The sequence below is a fragment of the Ochotona curzoniae genome, unplaced genomic scaffold, assembly GCF_017591425.1.
Source record: "Ochotona curzoniae isolate NIBS_2020 unplaced genomic scaffold, NIBS_Ocur_1.0 contig_883, whole genome shotgun sequence".
Lineage (NCBI taxonomy): Eukaryota > Metazoa > Chordata > Mammalia > Lagomorpha > Ochotonidae > Ochotona > Ochotona curzoniae.
Window position 1 is genome coordinate 30,756,474 of NW_024466599.1, and position 20,971 is coordinate 30,777,444.

Sequence of the window (20,971 nt, forward strand, 5' to 3'; positions counted from 1 at the left end):
ACTAGGAAGAAAACAAAGCAATAACTATAAAAAGTCAGGACAATGATAATCTCAAGGGAGTGACAGAGTACAAATTTTTCTGTTTTAAATATTTGTCATCAAATTTTTACAAAATATTTGGGGCAAAACATATACAATGTAACATTTACTGTCTCAAATATTTTAAAGCATGTGGCTTAGTCATATTAAGTATATTTACAGATGTGTAATCAATCTCCGGAACTTTTTCATCTTACAAAACTGAAACCATATCTATTTCTCCCTTAACTTCCCCACCACAGCAGCTATTATTCCACTGTCAGACTCTGAAGAGTCTCAATGCTCCAGTGTTTTCTACAGAAGGCATTAACCCATATTTGTCTTTTTGTGACTTTTTTAAAAATCTCACTTAGCACAACTGTCCTAAACATTCATCTACATGGTAGCCTGTATCAGAGTTTCCTACCACTTCTCCTTATCTATGCAATATTCACTCTCGGGTTGTTTCCATGTTCTGGCCATCAAGAATAATGCAACTATGAATATGGCACTACAAATATCTCTTCGAGGCGGCTTTCAATTTTTTTTTTTTTGGCTTGTACCTAGAAATGGACCTGCCAGCTTCTACAGCAATGTTATTCTCATACTTTTGAAGAAACACCACACTGTTTTCAATAGCTACCATATCAGAAAATTTTTAAATAAAACAGCAAATACTTTCATGGCACTCTCAAGTAAAGAGAAGGAAATAATAACATATGCATAGTAAAATTTTCACTATGTTAAAAAATATCCATAGGATAAAAGCAAAGTTAACTATATGAAACTATTAACCAACAACAGTGGTTTCCAAATCAAAAAGTGGTTTCTACTAGACTGGTAAAAGTACTTTTATTCTCTTCTTTTTAAAAGATCGTGTCTGATTATTTTCTATGATAAGCATACTCTTCAGTGACAATCAGCGAAGAAAACAAAGACACGTGTTTGTTTCTGTTCATAACCGCTGTTTAGCACTCAACCTAAATAACACACTGGGCTCACCATGTTGATTAAAAGGAGTGCACACGCAACACGGACATATACGTGTACACACATTCACATGCTTATCTTTCTTCCTCTAATTTAGGAGGATATACCAGAGAACGAAATGCATCTCTGAAAATTTTAGGTCCAATATAGGAGTCACTCCAACTCTCAACCTAAATGAAATTCTTTCTCTCTGCTCTATTTGACAGGCTTTGAAAAGCCTTTCCCAGCTAGAACAGCAGAGCTGGAATCTGCAAGCAGCAAGAGTAGCGGCCTGAACCACAATCCCCGCCTGAGTCCTTCCTCTTTCGTGGCGCCCACCAGCAGCCCTTTCCAGGCCAGCAGCTGATTCCGATCTTCACTGGGTTCCTGGCCTGATTCAGCTTGGTTTTCCCACTGTGTCTGAGAGAGACAGTGATCTGGACCGAGGAGAAAGGGCTGAAGAAAAAGAGGAAGGAAGGGACCTGAAGGATTAAGGAGCTGATTTCCATAAAGGCTTTGACATCTTGGAATGAAAAGCAGGCTGCAAGAGGAAAAGCCCAGTCCTTCACTGGGACCATGCTGCCAGCTGGCCATTCATCACCAAAATTCCTTAGTAACTCCACAGCTATTGCTAAATCACCTCATATAAATTCTTACTGGTCTTGCAAACTCAAAATGCAAATGTAGGGCAAAAGTCTTTATTTTATACACCCTCAATTTTTTGTTTCAAGGTCAAAAGTTAGACACTGAATTGGTTATCCAATGGCTTCAAATGAAAATATGTTTTGAAAATTGAGACCAAAAGGGCAAGTGACACATTTGGTAACATTTTTGCACTTATTGAAATCAATGAACTCAAGTTAATGATCAAATAAATCACAGAAGGAAAAAGGTGCTGTTTCCAAAACTCAAATTGACATTTTTTTTTTACAGGAGTATCCACTTTTCATAGCTTTTACTGCAAAGATACAGAAAAGCCTTAGTAAGTTCTAAAGAGTAACTTATTTCTCTTTCATGTGTAAATTGTGAGGGATATAAAGGAGACTCTTCAGCAGCTGAATTTGGAATACTTTGCCTCCTAACATCTTCCTGGAAAGGCAGGTGAGAAAATGAAGACAGGGTCTGCTTTGAGAAGGGACCACAGGGATCCAGAGTGAGTTCGGCCGAGCACTGAGTTCCCCAGTGCAGACAAACACTTCTCTCAGCAGGAGACCCCCGCACCCCCCCAACCACCACCAGAGGACAGGGTAGACTGAGGCTTCTTCATTCACTAACAGCCTTATGCAGGAGTTCAAGGTTATCCTGTCAATGACGTGGATAACATAGAGAACCTGACACAAAGCTTCAGAATGTACTGGCTTTGGCAGCACAGTTTCCTTCCAAAATCTCCTGCAGGCTCAGAACACATCCTGATTAATACTTGTAAAAGTGTTTTGGGGAGCAAGAGGAAACCTGGTGCTGGGAACCATCCATGGACCACCCATGAAGTGGAAAATTCACACTTGGATAATAGGGAGTTGACTGTACTGGAAACAGAGAAGTGGTTTTCCTGGACTCTGGGCTAGGAAGACACAAACCCAGTGAACTGCCATGACTCATGCCTTTGTTTTCTAGGGCTTAAAAATCATGGAGAAAAAAATCAGAGAAGGGGAGTATAGGCGGGAGACTACTGATGACAAGGCAGATGAGAAAGCAACAGGAACCACAGGGTAATGTATAAAAAGGCCAAGAGGACTTGACAGGCACCATAGCACATAAAGATCCACTCAACAGCTGGTCTGTCACTCCATCCCAAGGGGACAGAGTGGACTCGGAAACCTGTGGTCATGGCTTCCTACGAGATCCAAGAAGGAGCAGCAGGCTGAGGGGCAGTAACTGCTTCCTTACAGCGTTACAAGCACTAGAAAGCTCGCTCTCAGGCCAGTCCTGATTGGAAGCAGGGATCCAACAGGATGACTTTCGGAGAGCCCCAGATTCCTGAGCCCCCCATACACAGCAAAGAACCTGGGGGGCACATAGACCTCTCACAGAATTACTTGGAGTCAGAGAACATACATACAGGGCAGGAGAAAGCTGTGCTGCAACAGTGTCAGTGACAACAAAGTCCAGGGTCCTGGGACGCTTGTGTGGCTGATAGGACTCTCTAACCACTGTCACCCAAGAAATCTGTTTTTCCTTTTCACCTTTCACACAGGAAATGTTCTCTGGGTTCCATAATAAGAATGATAAGGGGGGAAAAAATACATGCTTCCAGCCATTCTTTTTACCTTGCTTAATCCAAACTACCCCTCTGTGCACCTGAAAACAGAACCTCCATTCTTTCCCCCCATTTAACCTGGCTGCTTAGGTTGTACCCCAATGGTCCATTTCTAAGTTGCCATGACAACTAAGAGTCTGTATCACTTAATTTAGTCCATGACTGCCTTTTGTAGTTATAATACCAAACACAGGAGCAGGCATATAGCAGGTATTAAATACAAAACAAATTGACTGGTAGATACACAAAAAGTCACAGAACATGTCCCTCACTCACTCAGCAGCTTTTGCAAAATTGTCAAGAAAATATTTTTCTTTCTTTACCACAACCCAAAGTTCTAAAAGAATAAATACTCCAATAAGTTTAGAAAACTCATTCCAGAGACTTTTAAAACTCCCCACAACTAGAAACAGCAATTCTCCAGTGTATTCCCAACCCTGATAACTCCTTAGCTGTGTGGGGTTTTAACATACCTTTTGGCCAGCCACAGTTTGGCTTTCGTACAAACAGTGATGTCAGTCAGCTCCTGCTCAAACTCTGAATTCGTCCTGTGTTTGGAGTCTGAGTAGGCTCGTAACAGATGAAAAACCTAAACCAAAAAGAAAAAAAGCAATATCATACTGTGAAAAATAGATTTTTCCTCAATGCTCAGTTCCTCCCTCTTAGGTTTCCTCAAAATAGTACTCTCAGAGAGAAGAGGCACCTGCGGAACGTGGCTGTGGGCTTTTTACAGAAGTGCATGTTAGTGTTTGAGTGCACAGCTGTGAATGAGAACTCCAGGTCCTCAGGCCATACTTGGGCCCTGGGCAACTTGTACAATTCAACACTCAGTGACTATTCTGCGACTGATCATTTGCTCCTAGGGTCTCATGATGAAGGAAAACCTATAAACTGACTTTAGCAGAGAGATGCAGTCTCACATAAAACCGAACTGTACCTTTTAAAGTCTGAATAGGAAAAATAAACTGTCCGAGATTCTTAATTGGTTTGTAATACATTTCTGGGCTCATTGGAACAGTGCTGGCACAAATGTTAGCTTTTGCAAGTCCCACGCAGTGGTATCTAACTATTTGAAGTTTTCAGCACATTTACCCTTAGCTGTCAGGAGTAGAGGGACCAGTGCACATATAGGCCCCCTTTTTTTTTTGACTCTTCCATGGCATCACAGCCTAGAATAAGAAAAGGACTAGTACGAAACCAGCGAGTAGATTCTGTTGTCTTTTTGACTGTTTATTTACATTAAAGGCCACAGACCCAACAATCAAGTGGCACAAGCCATGCGAAAGGGTGTGTGTGTGTGTGTGTTGTAGATTCACACACATCCAAGATACCGAGCAGGCCTCTGTGAGAACAATCCTGCAATAGAGAATATTAGGGCAGAGGGCACAGACAAATCTTTTGACCTTAGCTAGTGCTAAGGAAAGAGACCATCTAAGAGAAATCCCCAGTATGAGCTGAGGAAGGAATGGGTGGAGCAAGACAAATACAGTCAGGATTTTTGAAAGTTTGTTGTAATGAGACTTGTTTGTTTTTCTTTTCCTCTACTGCATTATTTACTCAAACTGCAGAGAATTCCTTCTTAGCAACTAGATTCAGTTTTTTCTCTCCGTTTCTCTCCTGTCAGCAAGGGGCTGAACTCGGCAGTAGAGCAATCATTAAGAGTTACTTATGGATATGGAGGGGAGGCATGAGAGGCAATGAGAGAGCAGGATAAAACAGATCCAGAGTCATCAGACTCTGAAGGGTAAGGTGACAGGTTTCCCTGGGTGGAGATAGGGCACATGTATTCAGCACACCAAATGCATGTCAAGCACATTTGGATTTACAGAATTCAAATAAATTCAGACTCCTTCTGTTTTCCTAAGCAGAGTTTAACTGCACGGGAGAATGCAGGAAAGTCTTGGAGTGCAGGCTGGCAAGGATCTCTCTAATAATGGACGTGTTATTTCTGAGCAGCAGGATCAGATGTCACTCTCTCACCACACCCCGCAGGGACTCAAAACCGCCCGGCACGCAGGCTGGAGAACAGGGGCTGGCTGGGCCTGCTGTTCTTATGTGGTGACTGCTGGAGGGAAAAATACCTCCCTCGGCCTCAATCCCCACTGTCCTGAAAGAGCTGGCAGAGTCACTGGGCCTTGGTTTCTTTCCTCCACAGCTGCACAGAACCAACCACCAGGGCTTTTCATGGTGGCACAGGATCGTAATTAATCAGCAGACACCAGCAAAATACACGACTCTGGAATGTACTTGTAAAGAAAGCTGTGAGATTTTCAAATGCTTCTTATTTAGAAGCAATCACTTCAAAAATAACTCCAGAGGGCTGTTTAAACTTAGTCCTATATTTGCTCACCTTCCCTGGCAAAAACAAACTGTTTTTGAAACGCTTGATAGCACTGGCTTAGAAAAATTAGCCTACGGGTCCACCAATTCTGTCGCCTTGGCCACACACCAGACAGGAACTGTGACCCCAGTTATTCACCAAGAACGGAGGGTGATCATTTACACAGAATAAATGGAGAAAGTATACTCAGGAGAACTTCAGAGAAAACACATACAGAGAGAGGAGACACAGAGGAAGACGGGGTCAAAGAAGTCAAAGGAAAAACTGGGGCAGGGAAGGAGAGGAGAAGATGGAAAGGGGGGGAGTAGAGAGGAAGAAAGAAAAGTCTTGTAGGCCAATGTATGAAAGAGGCTAGTGTCATGGAGATACTTTGCTTCAGGAGAATTGATGAACTATTTAAATACATAACCACTTTCACATGACATTTGGTGTACTAGGGTCAAGATAAACAAGCCAGCCTTTTTGGTAAGGCCCAGGCGAAAGGGCAGGCCTCAGTGACTATGATCCAAAACCCAGGTAGGTCACTTGTCCATCAGTTCTTAAAGGATGGCAAAAGTCATCAACTTCTACTTCTCTCCTTTTGTAAAGTTCTGGTCCAGTAAAATTTCTGAGCTGAGAAAGTAGGCAGGTCCAGGCCTGTGATACTGAGAGAGAGAGAGAGAGAGAGAGAGAGACAAAACACTGAGGCTCTGGAGTTGGGGGCAGAAGCAGTGTAAGCCAATCACTAGCTGTGGGCTTTGGGCAGTTTATTATACCTGATTCTTGCAGGCAAGTGGTATACCCAGCAGCTCTCCCTGTCTGTGGGGATACGTTCCAAGCCCTGGGTGTCTGTCTGAAACCAAAGGATGGTACTAAAATCCACATACACTTTTTTTTTTATACATACATATCTATGACAAGGCTTCACTTCTTAATTAGTTACAGTGAGAGATTAACAAAAGTAACTGAAAATCAAGTAGAGGGGCTAACACTGTGGCCCTCTAGGTTAAGCTGCTCCTGTCACATTGGCATCCCAAAGGGGTGTCAGTTCATCTCCTAGCTGCTCCATTTCTATCCCAGCTAATGGCCAGGGAAAAGCAGCAGAAGATGGTCCTAGTGTCTGGCTCCCTGCACCAATGAGGGAGACCTGCAAGAACTGTCTGAATTCAGTCTGGCTCAGCCCTGGCCGTTGCAGACACCTGGGGAGTAAATGAGTAGATGGAAGATCTCTCTCTCTCTCTTTGACTTTCAAAATAAAACAAATCTTAGGAGAATAAAACACAGAAAAATTATATCATTATTGTAACAAAAGGTACTTAAAATCTACAAATTGTTTACTACTGGAATTTTCAATTTAATACGTTTGGACCATGGTTGATTTCAGTAGCTGAAACTGCTGATAAAGAAGGACTACTGCAATAATATTTATTTTGTCTGATAAGAGAGAGATTTAAAAGAACCTACATATTCTTTGACACACACTAGGTACCTAATAAAATGTTGGTTTTCTTCTGTATTCTGCCTGCTCCCTCTCTTCCAGTCCCATTCCAAAAATAAACAGAGGCAACTTTGCAGAAAAATTGAGATTCACGTTTGGCCTTGAAAAGTCTTACCAGGATCCAGAGAAGAGTATGGAAGAGTATGGAAGTAGGAGAAACAGACTTTTTAAAAATTTTTAATGGGTATTAAAAATGGGTATTAGTTGCCAAGAAAAAGAGTGACCCTAATGGAAACTATGGACTTGAAGTGATGATATGTCAATATTGGTCAACTGCAACAAATGTACGATGCACATGCAAGATACTAAAAGTCAGAGGAAATTGGGAGGGCAGAAGTATAAGATCTCTGTACGGCCTAATTCAACTTTTATATAAACCTAAATCTTTTTATTTATTTAATTAATTAATTATTATTGGAAAGGCAGATTTGCAGAGAGAGGGAGAGACAGAGAGAAAAATTTTCTACCCACTGGTTTACTCCCCAAGTGGCCACAACAGCGGGAATTGAATCAATCTGAAGCTAGGAGTCTCTTGTAGGTCTCCTACATGGGTGCAGGGTCCCAAGGCCCCAGGCCATCCTCCACTGCCCTCCCAGACCATAAGCAGGGAGCTAGATGGGAAGTGGAGCAGCCAGGATACAAACTGACACCCATATGAGATCTTGGCATTGTAAGGCAAAGATTTAACCTCTGAGACATTGTGATGGGCCCTAAATCTAAAATTCTTAACAAACTGGGACTGCTCCGGGGATTGTAGTGGTAGGGTAACAGGAAAAGTTCTGTGGGATGACAGCACAGCAAATATGCACACAGGATGCTGGGAGACATCAGAGAGAGGGGTCAGCCTAAGAAAGCTCTTCTAGTCAATATGAAGGAATGTGCATGCTGTCCTGCAGAGAGCAGCAAGCTCTTTGGCGACACATCTCCAGTAAGGGATCTGGGACCCTGGAGGCAGAGTACAGGGGCAAGTGGTCCAGGACCACCACAGGAGACTGGATGAAGTGGAGAGGGCTCAGAAGAACACCAATGGGTCAGAGGCTGCAGAAGTATTATGTGGCCCTTGCCAAACTACCAAGCCAACAATTTATTAATGAGATCTCAGGCAAAAACCACTCCAACTTTAGAATTTCTTTTTTAGGGCCGGGAGTGGTGACCTAGTGACCAAAGTCCTTGTCTTGAATGCGCCAGGATCCCATTTCTAATCCCAGCAGCTCCACTTCCCATCCAGCTCCCTGCTTGTGGCCTGGGAAAACCATTGAGGACAGCCCAAAGCCTTGGGACCCTGCACCTGCATGGGAGACCTGGAGGAAGCAAATGGCTCCTGGCTCCGGACTGGCACAGCACCGGCTGTTGTGGTCACTTCGGGAGTGAATCATCGGATGGAAGATCTTCCTCTCTGTCTCTCTTCCTCTGTATATCTGACTTTCTAATAAAAATAAAAAAATCTTTAAAAAAGAAAAGTTAAAACAAAAAAAGAATTTCTTTCTTTTTTTAAAGTTTTATTTATTTATTTGAAAAGGAGAGAGAGAAAAACAATGTACCTTGCAGGTTCACTCCCCAGTGGTCACTGTGGCTTGGGGTGGTGGACCAGGTTGCAGCCTGGAGTGAGAACTTCATCTGGATCTCCAATATGGGTCTTAGCCATCATCTGCTGCTTTCCCAGGCTCATTAGCAAGAAACTGAATTGGGAGTGGATGAGCGGGGACTCACCAGTGCTCTGATATAGGCAGCCATTGCCACAAGAGGTGGGCTTAACCTGCTGCACTATAATGATGCCCCTGCCCTCAACTTCTTTTGAAAACACAAAGGGTTGGTTCCAGTGACCTAGGTAACTGCAGGGCCTGTCAGCTGGCCTCTGAATGGGAGGGGTGCTCTCAGCTGCTGCAGCATTCCTGCTGATCACTGAAGCGGAGTATCAATACTTTGTTATTAACTTTGAACTTTTGCAGAATCAATAGGGAAAAGAAACATTTGCTGACCACAAATCACTGTCAAAAGTTTGAACACCACAAAGGGATAGAGCAACCAAGTGTTTCCACCCAATGCCCTTGGTTTCCTTACCTGCCTAACACAGGCAGGACTCAGATGTAGTGCTGCCTCACCCCCCTCAGTTTAGCCTATGGCAGCAGTGCATCGAGGATTAGGGACACATTCGGCAGACCTTGCGATGGGGCTTGGAAAGACTATCACAGATCAGGAGCTGGGGGTCAGGTAAGATCGTTAACTTGGCCAGCTGGTGAACCAGGGGTATCTTTCCAAACTGTAGAAGCCAGAGCAGCTCTGGAAATGAGGGGAGGTGACAGGGAAATTTTAGTTGATAATATCCAGCTAGGGTAATGTATCATGTGTAACAGAGGATGCCCTTGAGAAGAGCAAGAGCTCTAGTAATAATCACAATGGGACAAACCGGGGACAGACAGCTACCCAGAGCCACAGCGGGCTCCTTGGAGATGGACCCAAAGTGTATTTTGGGGGTATCATCAGCAAAACAGACAGGAGAACGCTGTGTACACATGAAACACACATGAACACGAATCACACATGAAACAACCAGGTGCAAACCAAGAGCAACACTGTGACTAGTAAGACTTGAAGTTGCCAAGAGATAGGTCTGCCAGCCCTCTCCTGAGAAGAGCTGCTTGTGGAAGCAGCTGAGAGATGCTGCGAAGACTGCAGTGCCCGGAGTAGGTTGGTGGGGGGAAGTGGCAGGTAGCCTGCTGGATGTCTTGTCCAAGATGCAAAGCCTCTAAGGAAACTCGCTAGGGATCTGAGAAAGTCAGCAGAACCTGGAAGCAGTTCCCATCTGTCCTCCAACCCCTACTCTAAACACAACATAGGCTCAGGGGAACACCAGGTATGGGGTACATTTTGGCAGCTCAGAATCTTAAAAGCCAACTCCACACAGCAAATGCACTGCTGTTTGAACAAAGGCCACAGGCCAAAAAAAAAAAAAAAGTGCTAGGAGGCAGTTCCCTGAAAAAGCTTGCACTGCAGCAGTAAAATATGTCTGGTTTATGCTGCCAGATTCAAATAGTGACCTGTGTTAGACAAGATCAAGATGATAGATGGCTGTTTGGAAAGGCAATACTGAGATGGGTTTTCCTCTTCACCAAGCATGGCTTCCAGGCAATTTTTTCCCCTTTCAAAAAATCAACAGCAGCTGAGCTCCAAAAACCAGCAGGATCCAGCAATAACAGGCCAAGGTTAGACAGACCATGCAACAGGACAACTCCATCGAGAGAAGAGACACTCAGTGTCCAAGCTCAGCTCCAAAAGGAGTGAATGGACCGTAAATGATAACAAGCCCTAATGCTCAAGACCAATAAGCACAGCCCCTTTGGCAACTGTATTTCCTTCAAACCAACTTCTATTTGCTTCCTTCTGCAGCTTGCGGTGGACACTTGTGACCCTGCTGCACTGAGCCCATGCTCAAAGTCCTGCATCTGCCATCCTGCCTGGCCTCCTCCCGCACTGCTCCAACCCCTCTAAATCAGTGCTGCATTTTTCCGAGCTTGGTGTTTACACAGGGTTTTATTTCGGCTGGTAAAACATCTGTATTTTTTCAGGGACTTAAATAAATGATCTATGCCGGGAATGTACAGTATAGGGTGATGTCAGGCCCCCTTTTTTGTTCGAGTCACTGGGCAGAACAGGCAAACACTGTTTGAGCCTGGAGCTGGGAATGTGAATATTTATCCTGTCGACTTAATTCATACAAACAGAACTAAAGGCCGGCAGGCAGAAGCATTTTATGGCTTTAAGTCAGACTGTAAAGCGGGGGTGGTTTGAAGGGGGCTGGCTGAGGAAGGAATCTAAACTTTCTAATTCACAGAAACAGCCCTAATCATATAACCGCTGGGAAATGGATACCAGCACAAAGTATTCCGAAGGCAGATTGTGTTTGTATGTGTGTGGGGGATGAGGTGGGGAAGTGAGAGAGAGAAAATTTCCCTAACTCGTACGTCATTTCTAACCATCCTAATATGACCTGGGACTTGTTCTCTCCTTTAGGCACATTAATTGGATTCTCAACAAGACTGTTGGCTTCTTAAGGGCATCTCTTTTGTCTCCGACAACACAGGGCACCAGTCTATGTGTTGGATTTAGAGAGTTCGATGTGTTTTGTTTTGTTTTGTTTTGTTTTGTTTTGTTTTGTTTTGTTTTACCAACAGTTCAACTCTCTGCAGCGTTGGGGCTCAGTGCAGACTGGAGGCAGGCACTCCAGGGTACTTGAACTCCTTCCTGTCCATTCCCTAGAACAGAGGGCCACCCAGGTTCACCCACCAACCTAACCCTACACTGGGAAGCAGGCCTGTTTATCAGATGAGAACACATCCTTAGGAAGGTTTTGGTAAGTTCCCAAAAGGTGGCACTTTACTGTGTTGTGTCACTGCTGCCAGGAAAAGTATGCTAAATACAAACTGTAATTACTTCCTAACTGACTCCAGCACCAGGAAGAGAATCACAGGAAACAGGCCATGAATATCTCTGAGGATTAAAATGTACAAAACACCAAGTCCGTGGGGGACTGGAAATTTACTTTCTGTCTCAAACCCATCCCCTCCTTTCTATTAACACTTTCACTGTTCAGGAGCCAAATGACCTTGCACCCAGATGATGAAAACCACTGACTGGTCCTTGCCTCCAACACTCACTTTACACATGGCTGTCACAGAAATTTTCCTAAAGTCAAGCTCCCAATGTCACAGTCCTTCAGTGATTTTCAGCTTCTTCAGGGATCTGCTGGGCAGAACGTCTCAACCTCACTCTCTAGGTTTACTTCTTACTTCCTCCACTCCATGGACCAGTTCTGTGGTCCATTCCTGACAATTTGCACATGACTTCTGTTGCCTAGAGTGTTCCTTCCATTTCTTCCCCAAACTCTCCACCTGGACCTGCTGAAATTCTATTTGCATGAGAAGGCCCAGCCCAACACTGTCTCCCCTATTACAGCTTCCTCAGTTTCCGTTAACTACCCCCACATCCTGCACGGAGACACACTCCTGGTCTTCAGCGACCCAGCAGCTCATGAGATCTTACCTTTAAAATTCTGTAATCAGGACTGCTTCTCCATACTCTCTTTTCCTATAGCAATAATAGCTGTTTGAAGATATAGGACTTATCTTCTCCCTCTCTATAGTCCTTGGGGGCCACAAAGACCCGTTTGACAGAGAGTGGCCCAATACATCATGCATTTAAGTGATCTGGAATTCCATCACTCTCCTTGGGGGTGTGGGGGCGGAAGGGCACTTTTAAATTCAGAAGCCACCCTTTCAAATTCCCCCCAATGGGATTGGGAGAAATAGTATTAACAAGGGCGTAAGTACACACTTTCCTGGCATAAAATCTGGCCTGGTGTTCTAAATTTTGTATTACTTTTATTTTAAAAATTTATTTATTTGAGAGAGAGAGAGACAGACACACAGACAGATATCTTCCCATTTGCAGGTTCACTCCACAAATGACCATAACAGCTGAGGCTGGGCCAGGTGAAGTCAGGAGCCAGGAATTCCATCTGGGTTTCCTCCATGGGTGGTACAAGCCCAAGCACTTGGACCATCTTCTGCTACCTTCCCAGGTGCATTACCAGATTGCTGGTGTGTCATATAGCTGGCTCAATTTGCTGTGCAACAACGTGGGCCTCAACTACTGAGTTTTAGTAAAGCAGTACCAAATCAATTTAAAAAAATCTTTGAGTTAATGTAACAAAACCAATTAAGGAAAAATAATACAGATCATGTTTAGTCATGATAATTTTTTTCTAGAGAAACGTATGAGAGGAAAGGCAGGAAGTAACATAAATGAATCAAAATTAGTCACAAATTGATAACTGTTGAAACTGAGTGGTGGGTATTCATTATATTTTGTGTATATTTAAAATTTTCTATAGTAAAAGTTTTAAAGATTTACAGAGAGAGAAGGAAGGAAGAAGGGAATGAGAAAACGGTTAAGTGTATAGGACATGAAGATGAAATAAAACTAGAGAGCTTGTGGCATATATAGTTCATCAAAAAAGTTACATGCACAAATTGCAGTAGGCATTTGGTGCAGTGGGTCATTTGCCAGTTGGGATCTGGATTGTGCATTAGAGCACCTGGGTTGAGGTCATGAATTATTACCAATATGCACTCTGAAGAGGCAAGATTTAATGGCTCAAGCTCTAGGGTTCTTGTCACATATGCAGGAGACTTGGATTAAATTCCAGAATCCTGGCCTCAGTCTGGCCATGTCTCAGGTATATCAAGCAAATTTAGGGAGTGAACCAGTTGACAAACAATCTCTGTCAACCTCTGTTTTGTCTCAAATAAGAATGAATATTCACATAAATAAATAAATTATACCCAAGAAGGAAAATCTGAGTGTTATGAGAGACAGAGAATAGAAGGAAACTGACAAATATACAGAGAGGAGGAGGAGAGACAGAGGAAGATCTTCTGTCTGATTCACTACTCCCCAAGCAGCTGCAACGGCTGGAGTTGGGCCGACCCAAAGCCAGGAGCCTGGAGTCTCTTCCAGGTCTCCCATGCGGGTTCCAAGGCTTTGGGCCATGCTCGACTGCTTTCCCAGGTCACAAGCAAGGAGCTAGATAGGAAGCAGGGTTACCAGGATTAGAACCAGCACCCATATGAGATCCCAGTACATGTAAGGCAAGGACTTTAGCCACTAGGCTACCATGCCGGGCCAAAAATAGATCTTTAAAGGAAAAAAAGTGGCATTCAAACAAACAGTAGTGAAGAGATTTATTCAATAAACAGTAATGAGACAAACACACAGTCTTTTGGAAAATAATATAGTTGAATCCCTCAGGCTGAGACATATTACAAAGGAGAAGAGAATTGAATGTAAAAGAAAATAAACTGTCAAAATGACAGAAGAAAACAGAAAAAATGTTTTATAATCTTGAGGTAAAAGTTTCAAAAGGATAAGAAGCCATGAATTTAAAAAGCTTATAAAAATTCATTCATATTAACATTGAAAACTTTTAAAAATCAAACACATTGCATATTATTATTGTTGTTGCTGCTGCTGCTAGTGAGACAGAGACAGATATAGAGAAATCTTCCACCTATTGATTCACCAACCTCCTCCCCTCTCAATGCCCACAACAGCTGGAGCTGGGCCAAAGCTGGAAGCCCAGAACTCCATCTATCTCGCACATGACAAGTAGTGACACTACTAGAGTCATTATGTGATTCCTCCCGGGTGTGTAGCAACAGGAAGATGGAATAGAAAGTGAAGCCAGGACTTGAACTTGGGCATTCTGACTTGGGAGGCAGGCAAATGCCCACCAACAAATAAAAATCTTTTGCATAGTTACAGCTAATATGGGGACGGATGTTTGTCATAGCACTTCAGATGTCACTCAAAAAGTCTGCACACAAACAAGGAAGATATTCATTGAGTTCCCCAACTCCTGGCTTCAGCTTGGATCAATCCTGACATTGTGGGCATTTGGGAACAAACCAGCAGATAGGATATGTGTCCCTTTATTTATATGCCCTTCAGTTAAAAGCAAAAACAAAAACAAAAAATTACTAAACCACTATAAGTATTCAAAAGCAAAGGCACATCAGGGGCAACATATTGTTACTTCCCCGAAAGAACAAAGTTCTTGCAAATCAGTAGCAAAAATCAATGTAACTGAATCAAACATGTCAGGAGTTCCTAAACATTCTCAATTCACACCCTATTTACTGAAAGACAGGGAAAGACACAAAGACTAGCTCACCTCTAAGATAGCCACAGCAGCTAGCTCTGGGCCTGGCTGAAGCCAGGAGCCGGTAGTTTTCTCCTGGTCTCCCACATGGGTAGCAGCGGCCCAGGCACTTGGGCTGCCCTCTATGGCTTTTCTCAGGCTCCTAGCATGGAGCTGGATGAGAAGCACAGCAGCCTGGACATAAACTAGCACATCCACATGGGATGTTGGCATTGCAGGGGGTGGTTTTTACCTTGTACGCTAAAACGCTGGCCCCTCACAGCACCTTTCAATAGTATTTCAACAATTTTTTTTCACTGTGTGCTCTTTGCCAAATGAAACAACTCACAGTTTCCATTTATAAAGTATTTAAGTTAAAAAAAAGGTATCTATTCCCTAGCTTAATGTTTTTTTGAAAATCATATACACAAACAAAAAGAACATATGTGTATTATTTCATTCTCATGTAACCACAACTATTTACCAGCTAGATGTAAGCACCTGTTGGATACTTAAACTTGAGAATCTCTGGGCTGGACCACTCTCAGTTCACAACAATTTTCTGCTGCTACTTGCTTTTTTTTTTTAATCAAAACAACTACCAAATACCAACTTCCCAAAGATACAACATCTCTAAATGAATGTAGTATGACCTAATGCTGGTGACTGTAAATTGCTTCAAGCCAACAGTTCTCATAATATCTCACAGATGCGGAATGTCACTGTATTTCTTTCCCAAATTTAAAATATCCCATGCCTTGGCACACACTTTGAGAACTGCAAATATTTAGCAAAGAATATAAACAAAAAATTCACAGATGAAATACAAATAATCAGTAAACATATGAGAAAATGTTTAATTTTATTAATGTTTTAAAGAAGTGCAATAAAACAATGTTTTGCTTTGTTTTGTTAACCTCTGGATTTGGCACAGCTTTTTTTTTTTTTTTTAAGGCAAGGCTCAATTAGAAACTGGGTAAGAAAATAGACATTTTTCATTCATTATTGGTGGAACTATAAATTGTAACAACTTTTTAAGGGGCTAGCCAGCAATAACCATGTTGGTGCACTCAACCACATATCCCACACAGATGTCCCTTCCTTTTCTTCCTCCCTAACCCCACTGGAGTGGGGTGGCTTGGCAGGGGTGATGAAATGGAAAATGTGTACTTTCTTTAATCTTGCAATATCCACTTAAGGAGTTCATTCTGCAGACAAGGATGGGCAGGGAAACAGATGCTCAGGAATGGCATTCAGCAACACCAGACCAATTGAAACAAACAGGATATTCCCACAGTCACCCTATCCTATATGGCCAAATGGCAAACCCATTGAAAAGAAATGTTGTAGATTCATATATTGTCACGTGACACTGGAAGCTGCAGAATAACAATGACATCATATTTACTGATGCCAAATTAACAGGTGAGGTATTTTATTTAACCTTTATAGAAAAACTATAGACCTACAAACTGTAAAAACAATAGTGTACTTTTCATTTACCTTTTCCCATTCTTATATAACTGTAATCCTATGTTACAATTAGAAACCATACATAGATACATTACTGTTAACTATGTTATATACCTTGTTCGGTTTTCATTATTTTTCACATTCTTACCTTGGTGGGGGGAGGAAGAGCCAGTTTTACCTCATGTATACATTTATGTAACCGCCACACAATCATACCTGTCTTATATCACTATAAAGGAAGTGTGGATTACTTGAGATGCACAAGCAACAAAAGCTAAAATCAGTTTCTCTTTGTCATGGGTTCCATAACTCTATCTCAATATGAAAATTTACATACTCATTCTTAGGGACAGCAGGTTATGTGGTATTTTGTACCAAGAGATCAAAATCAAAGAAAAGGAATTTCTCAAGGAGTCTTTTCAGGAGAAATTTTTCAACATTGCTAGGGCCTGCCCGGTTTCCTCCTCTGACTTTGCAGTTTTGTTGGCCCGAAGTGTCTGGACCAGCAGGTCTGTGGAGAGCCCAATGGAGGGCAGGAGGCTGTGCACATGGGAGATGGAAAACTTGCAGCAGTTAACCATCTCCAGCGCTGCTTCTCAAGCACACAAGGCCAAAGGAAATGCAAAGCTATTACATTCATTTGCATTTTCCAGATTTCAGAGCAGCTATAAAATCTGCCTTGTAAAGAGAGTTTGACTCACAGAACACTGTTTAGCATTCAGCATCTGGTCTTCAAGCTGCCCAGGGCAGGGGTTTGGGGCAACTGGACTTAAGAGCTGCCCTCAGCACCCCTGCCCATCTAGGCCTGGATGGAAGCCAGCCACAGGGGTCTGCTGGTTTCCAGAGTACTGGGTTAATAGACAGACTCCTCTTTTTGAAAAATGGTGATGGAACTTTATTTATTTTTTTGTTTTACTCTTTTCAGTTGTAGCTTATTTCAAAGGGCATCAAAGTAAACAAAAGGAAAAGACTGTGACTCTTTAAAAGTCAGAAAGTGACAACTGTTTATAAAGTGACTGTTTATATTTTCACATGGAAGGAAAAAAAAAATGTTCCTCTAAGCTCTTCGGAATGGAGACTTAGGTGGCTGCCCCACTGCCTCCCCCAGTTTGTTTGCAAGTTTGCCACTCACACACCTCCAGCAGCGAGGCACAGAACATCTGCTGCATACATTTTATGTGGAAGTATAAAAGTGTCCTGGACGGCTGGGGGGTTATGGAATAACCCAGGCAGTGTCTTAAGCGAAAGCCTTGGTAGCACTCTCACTGATAACTGCCTTCCCCAGTCCTGCTGAGCATGCGCAGTATCCTAAGTCACACAGGCTACAGGACTGCTTCTCCAAATCCTGAGTCCAGTTTGCTAAGCGGATGGGATGTTCAGAAAGACCGTGTTTGTGAGCTCCAACCCAAACCAAGGGCCACTGGCATGAGTCTTCCTCAGCCTCCTTTGATCCTGGAGGGCGATAGCACCAACTCAAGACAACTAGCATGAGTAAGCTTCCAACTGGATTTTCTGTCTCATCTGTTAATAGATATTTGCCAAGATAATGAGAGCTAGTTTGATACTATACGCATCATTTCAAAAGTACTTTTGTGTGTGGTACGCTGCATGAATTAAAGTATAAGTCTTGAGTCTGCTACATGAATCTCACATTAAGGCCCAGTTCTCTCAGTCTCCCTGTGAAGTTCTCCTTGACAATTCCAGGTCACAGCAATCTCTCCATCCCCTTATCCCGATGGTATTTATTATCTGAAGTATTCATTTGGCACCTAAGACATGATGCCGTGATTGCTATTTATCTTTCTATGTAAACCATGTAGTCTTTATCTCCTACAGGACCTTGCTGGAGTGCAAAAGTTTGTTGATTTGATTTTAAATTTGAGGCAATTACCATGTGGGCTGAGATAAACAGTACTTGCAAGGCAATAGTTAACTCAATAGTGAAAGTAAACAGCAAGGCTGCTTGTAAATGGGTTGGTATACAAAGTAAGATGACCAATGAATGCAAATCCTCAAGACTGAAACATGTTTGTGTGATGGGTCATTGGTGTGTTACTTCTGGCCTACTAATGTGTCACATTATTTATAGGATTTCATCTCTTCTGAGCTCATCTTGAAGAAACTCTTCCCTCTAAACCTGTTTCAGTTCAAACATGGATACTGCTAGAACTCCATCCTCCTAGGAACTAAGTTTATTTGCTGAGTGACTAGCTGAGTGAAACAACGACTTTCTGAGTAGCCATGCCACCCATTTAGCCATAAACTATTTGACAGTGGAAGGTCATAAGAACTAGGCTCGGGAAAGTTCAAAAAGAAATTTCTATGGATTTTCCCTATAAACAAGTTCTCCTAGCCGATTACTGAAACTGACTTCAAAGAGCTAACAAAACCATTATTTTTCTTTCTTTGCACCAAAGTAAATCTATTTTTTCCCCTAAGACTTTTACTTATGTATTTTAAAGAGTTACACAGAGAGAGCTATCTTCCATATACTGGTTCATTCCCCAGATAGTCACAATGACCAGGGTTGAGTCAGGACAAAGTTAGGAGCCAGGAACTGCACCCAGGTCTCTACACATAGGACCCACACACTTAGGCCATCTTCCACTGCCTTTCCCAGATCACTGGCCGGGAGCTGAATTGGAAGTAGAGCAGCCAGGACATGAAATGGTGCCCATATGGGATGCAGGTGAAGGATTATTTACCCACCACACCACAGCACTGGCCTAAGGAGACTGGATCACTCTGGGCTTCAGGTACTTGAACCATATTGCTGATTTCCAGGGTGCACATTAGGAGGAATCTAGAAATGGAGGAGCTGGGGTTCAAACAAGGTACTCTGATATTGGTGGTGAGTGACCCAAGTGGCATCTTAACTGATAAACTTACTTCTGAGATTAGATGTTCTAAACCTGGGGTGATTTTAACTTCAGGTGACATCTAGCAATATTTATACCACTTGTATACAGTTTTTATTTATGAGAGAAAGACACACTTAGAGAGACAACTCTCATCACTGGTTCATTCCCCAAATAGTTGGGATGTTGGGGCATTGGCCAGCGTGAAGATGGGAGCTGAAACTTACCTCAGATTTCCCATTGGAGGGCAGGAACCCAATCACTTGAGTCTTTACTATTGGCTCCCAGGATCCACACCAATAGAAAAATGAAAGCTGGGAGTCAGAAGCAGAAATTGAACCCAGTCACTGATGTGGGATGCAGGCATTCCAACCAGTGTCTTAAACTGCTAGGCTAACATCTGCCTCACAAGGTATCTTTGGTTGTCACTACTGAAAGAGGACACTAGGCTTGCTATCTAGGTGTAGAGTTCAGTGATGCTGCTACACATTCCGCAAATGCATAAAGGTCATCCTTGACAACAAAGAATCCACCAACTCCAAACGTCAGCGGGCCCAGCTCTGAGAAACCCTGCCTACTATTATATCACAGGCTTTCTAGTCAAGACTTAACTGGTGACCTTAGGAAATTACTTAATCTCTCTTAATTTCCTCATGCATAAAATAGAGCTAGTAATACAACTTACCTTGTGAGGTTACTGTGAAGCTTAGGAGACAATTGATATGAAAAATGTTTTATAATTACTGTACAAAAATTAGTCATCCTTATTAAAGGATGACCTGCCTTGTGTGTGGTTTTAATTTTGCTGTGTAATTTATGTTGTCTCTTGGAGTTAGTGTGGAAAGGAGATACCCCACCTCTCTCCTGCTATCTACATCCTCCCGGTTCTACATTATTTAGGTCCCTTACCCCTCTGTGTTGCCTGCTTATATTCTTTTTTTCTTGGGGCAGGACTGTTCCATAGCAGCTCTTTCCTGAGTGGTCTCTGATGATTTTCCCAGAAATCGTGCTTTCTAACTAATCATCTGACTCCAGCTCAAGCAATGACAACTGTATGGCATGGATAAATGATGATTATCCCCTTAGGGGATTTAGGAAGTATAGTGGTTGTTATCAAGTTTGCCCTTTTGGTCACAAGCTACATTTTCTGCATCTGTGATTTACATTGAAGAGCAGTTATTCAATGCCTCAGAAGAGTAATTTAGTGACCCTTGAATGGATTAGCTCTATTCATTAGGACCCACCAGAGTTTTAACCTTGATGCTCTTTCCAACCGCCTGTGACCCATGACTTCTCTTACCAGAAGTATAGTTTTTAACTTCTCTGGACTGCTCTGAAGAGGAAAACTCTTTAAAATAAGCTAAGTGAGCACATTCTTATTTTCATAACTATTGCCTAAATGGCACAAATCAGGTGACACTTTAATAAATGCTTGTTTTCTGGGTGAATCTGGCCAGTTGGCTTTTATTTAAAGGAAGAAAAGTGTCTTTCCTGGATATACTAGTGTCACCACAAATGTATACCAGAACATTTATAAAGTGAATCCTTATGATCTTAGATCACAGTTTTATTCAAAGGTGTGTGTGGGGGGGTGGCAGTGGAGATGGTGTCATGGCATAGTAGGTTAGGCCTCTGCCTGTACTGCTGGAATCTCATATGGGTAGTAGTTTGAGTCCTGGATGCTCCACTTCCAATCCAGCACCCTACTAATGTGCCTGGGAAAGCAATGAAATACATGTTTTCAAACACTGAAAGTCCTTGGGTCCCTGCACCTACATGGGAAATCTACAAAAAGTTCCTGGATATTGGCTTAGGTCTGGTTCAGCCCTGGTCCTGTGACCATTTGTGGAGTGAACCAGTAGACAGATTTCCCTCTCTTTCT

General features: G+C 42.6%; 1 protein-coding gene across 1 annotated transcript in view; it reads right to left on the reverse strand.

Moving 5' to 3' along the window:
• The window catches only part of THADA (THADA armadillo repeat containing), a 316,968-nt gene that overhangs the window by 94,790 nt on the left and 201,207 nt on the right, over positions 1-20,971 (reverse strand). The window contains exon 30 of the mRNA XM_040993162.1: positions 3,718-3,833. Coding sequence (XP_040849096.1) covers positions 3,718-3,833 — 116 coding nt within the window. The remainder of the gene's footprint in view (positions 1-3,717; positions 3,834-20,971) is intronic.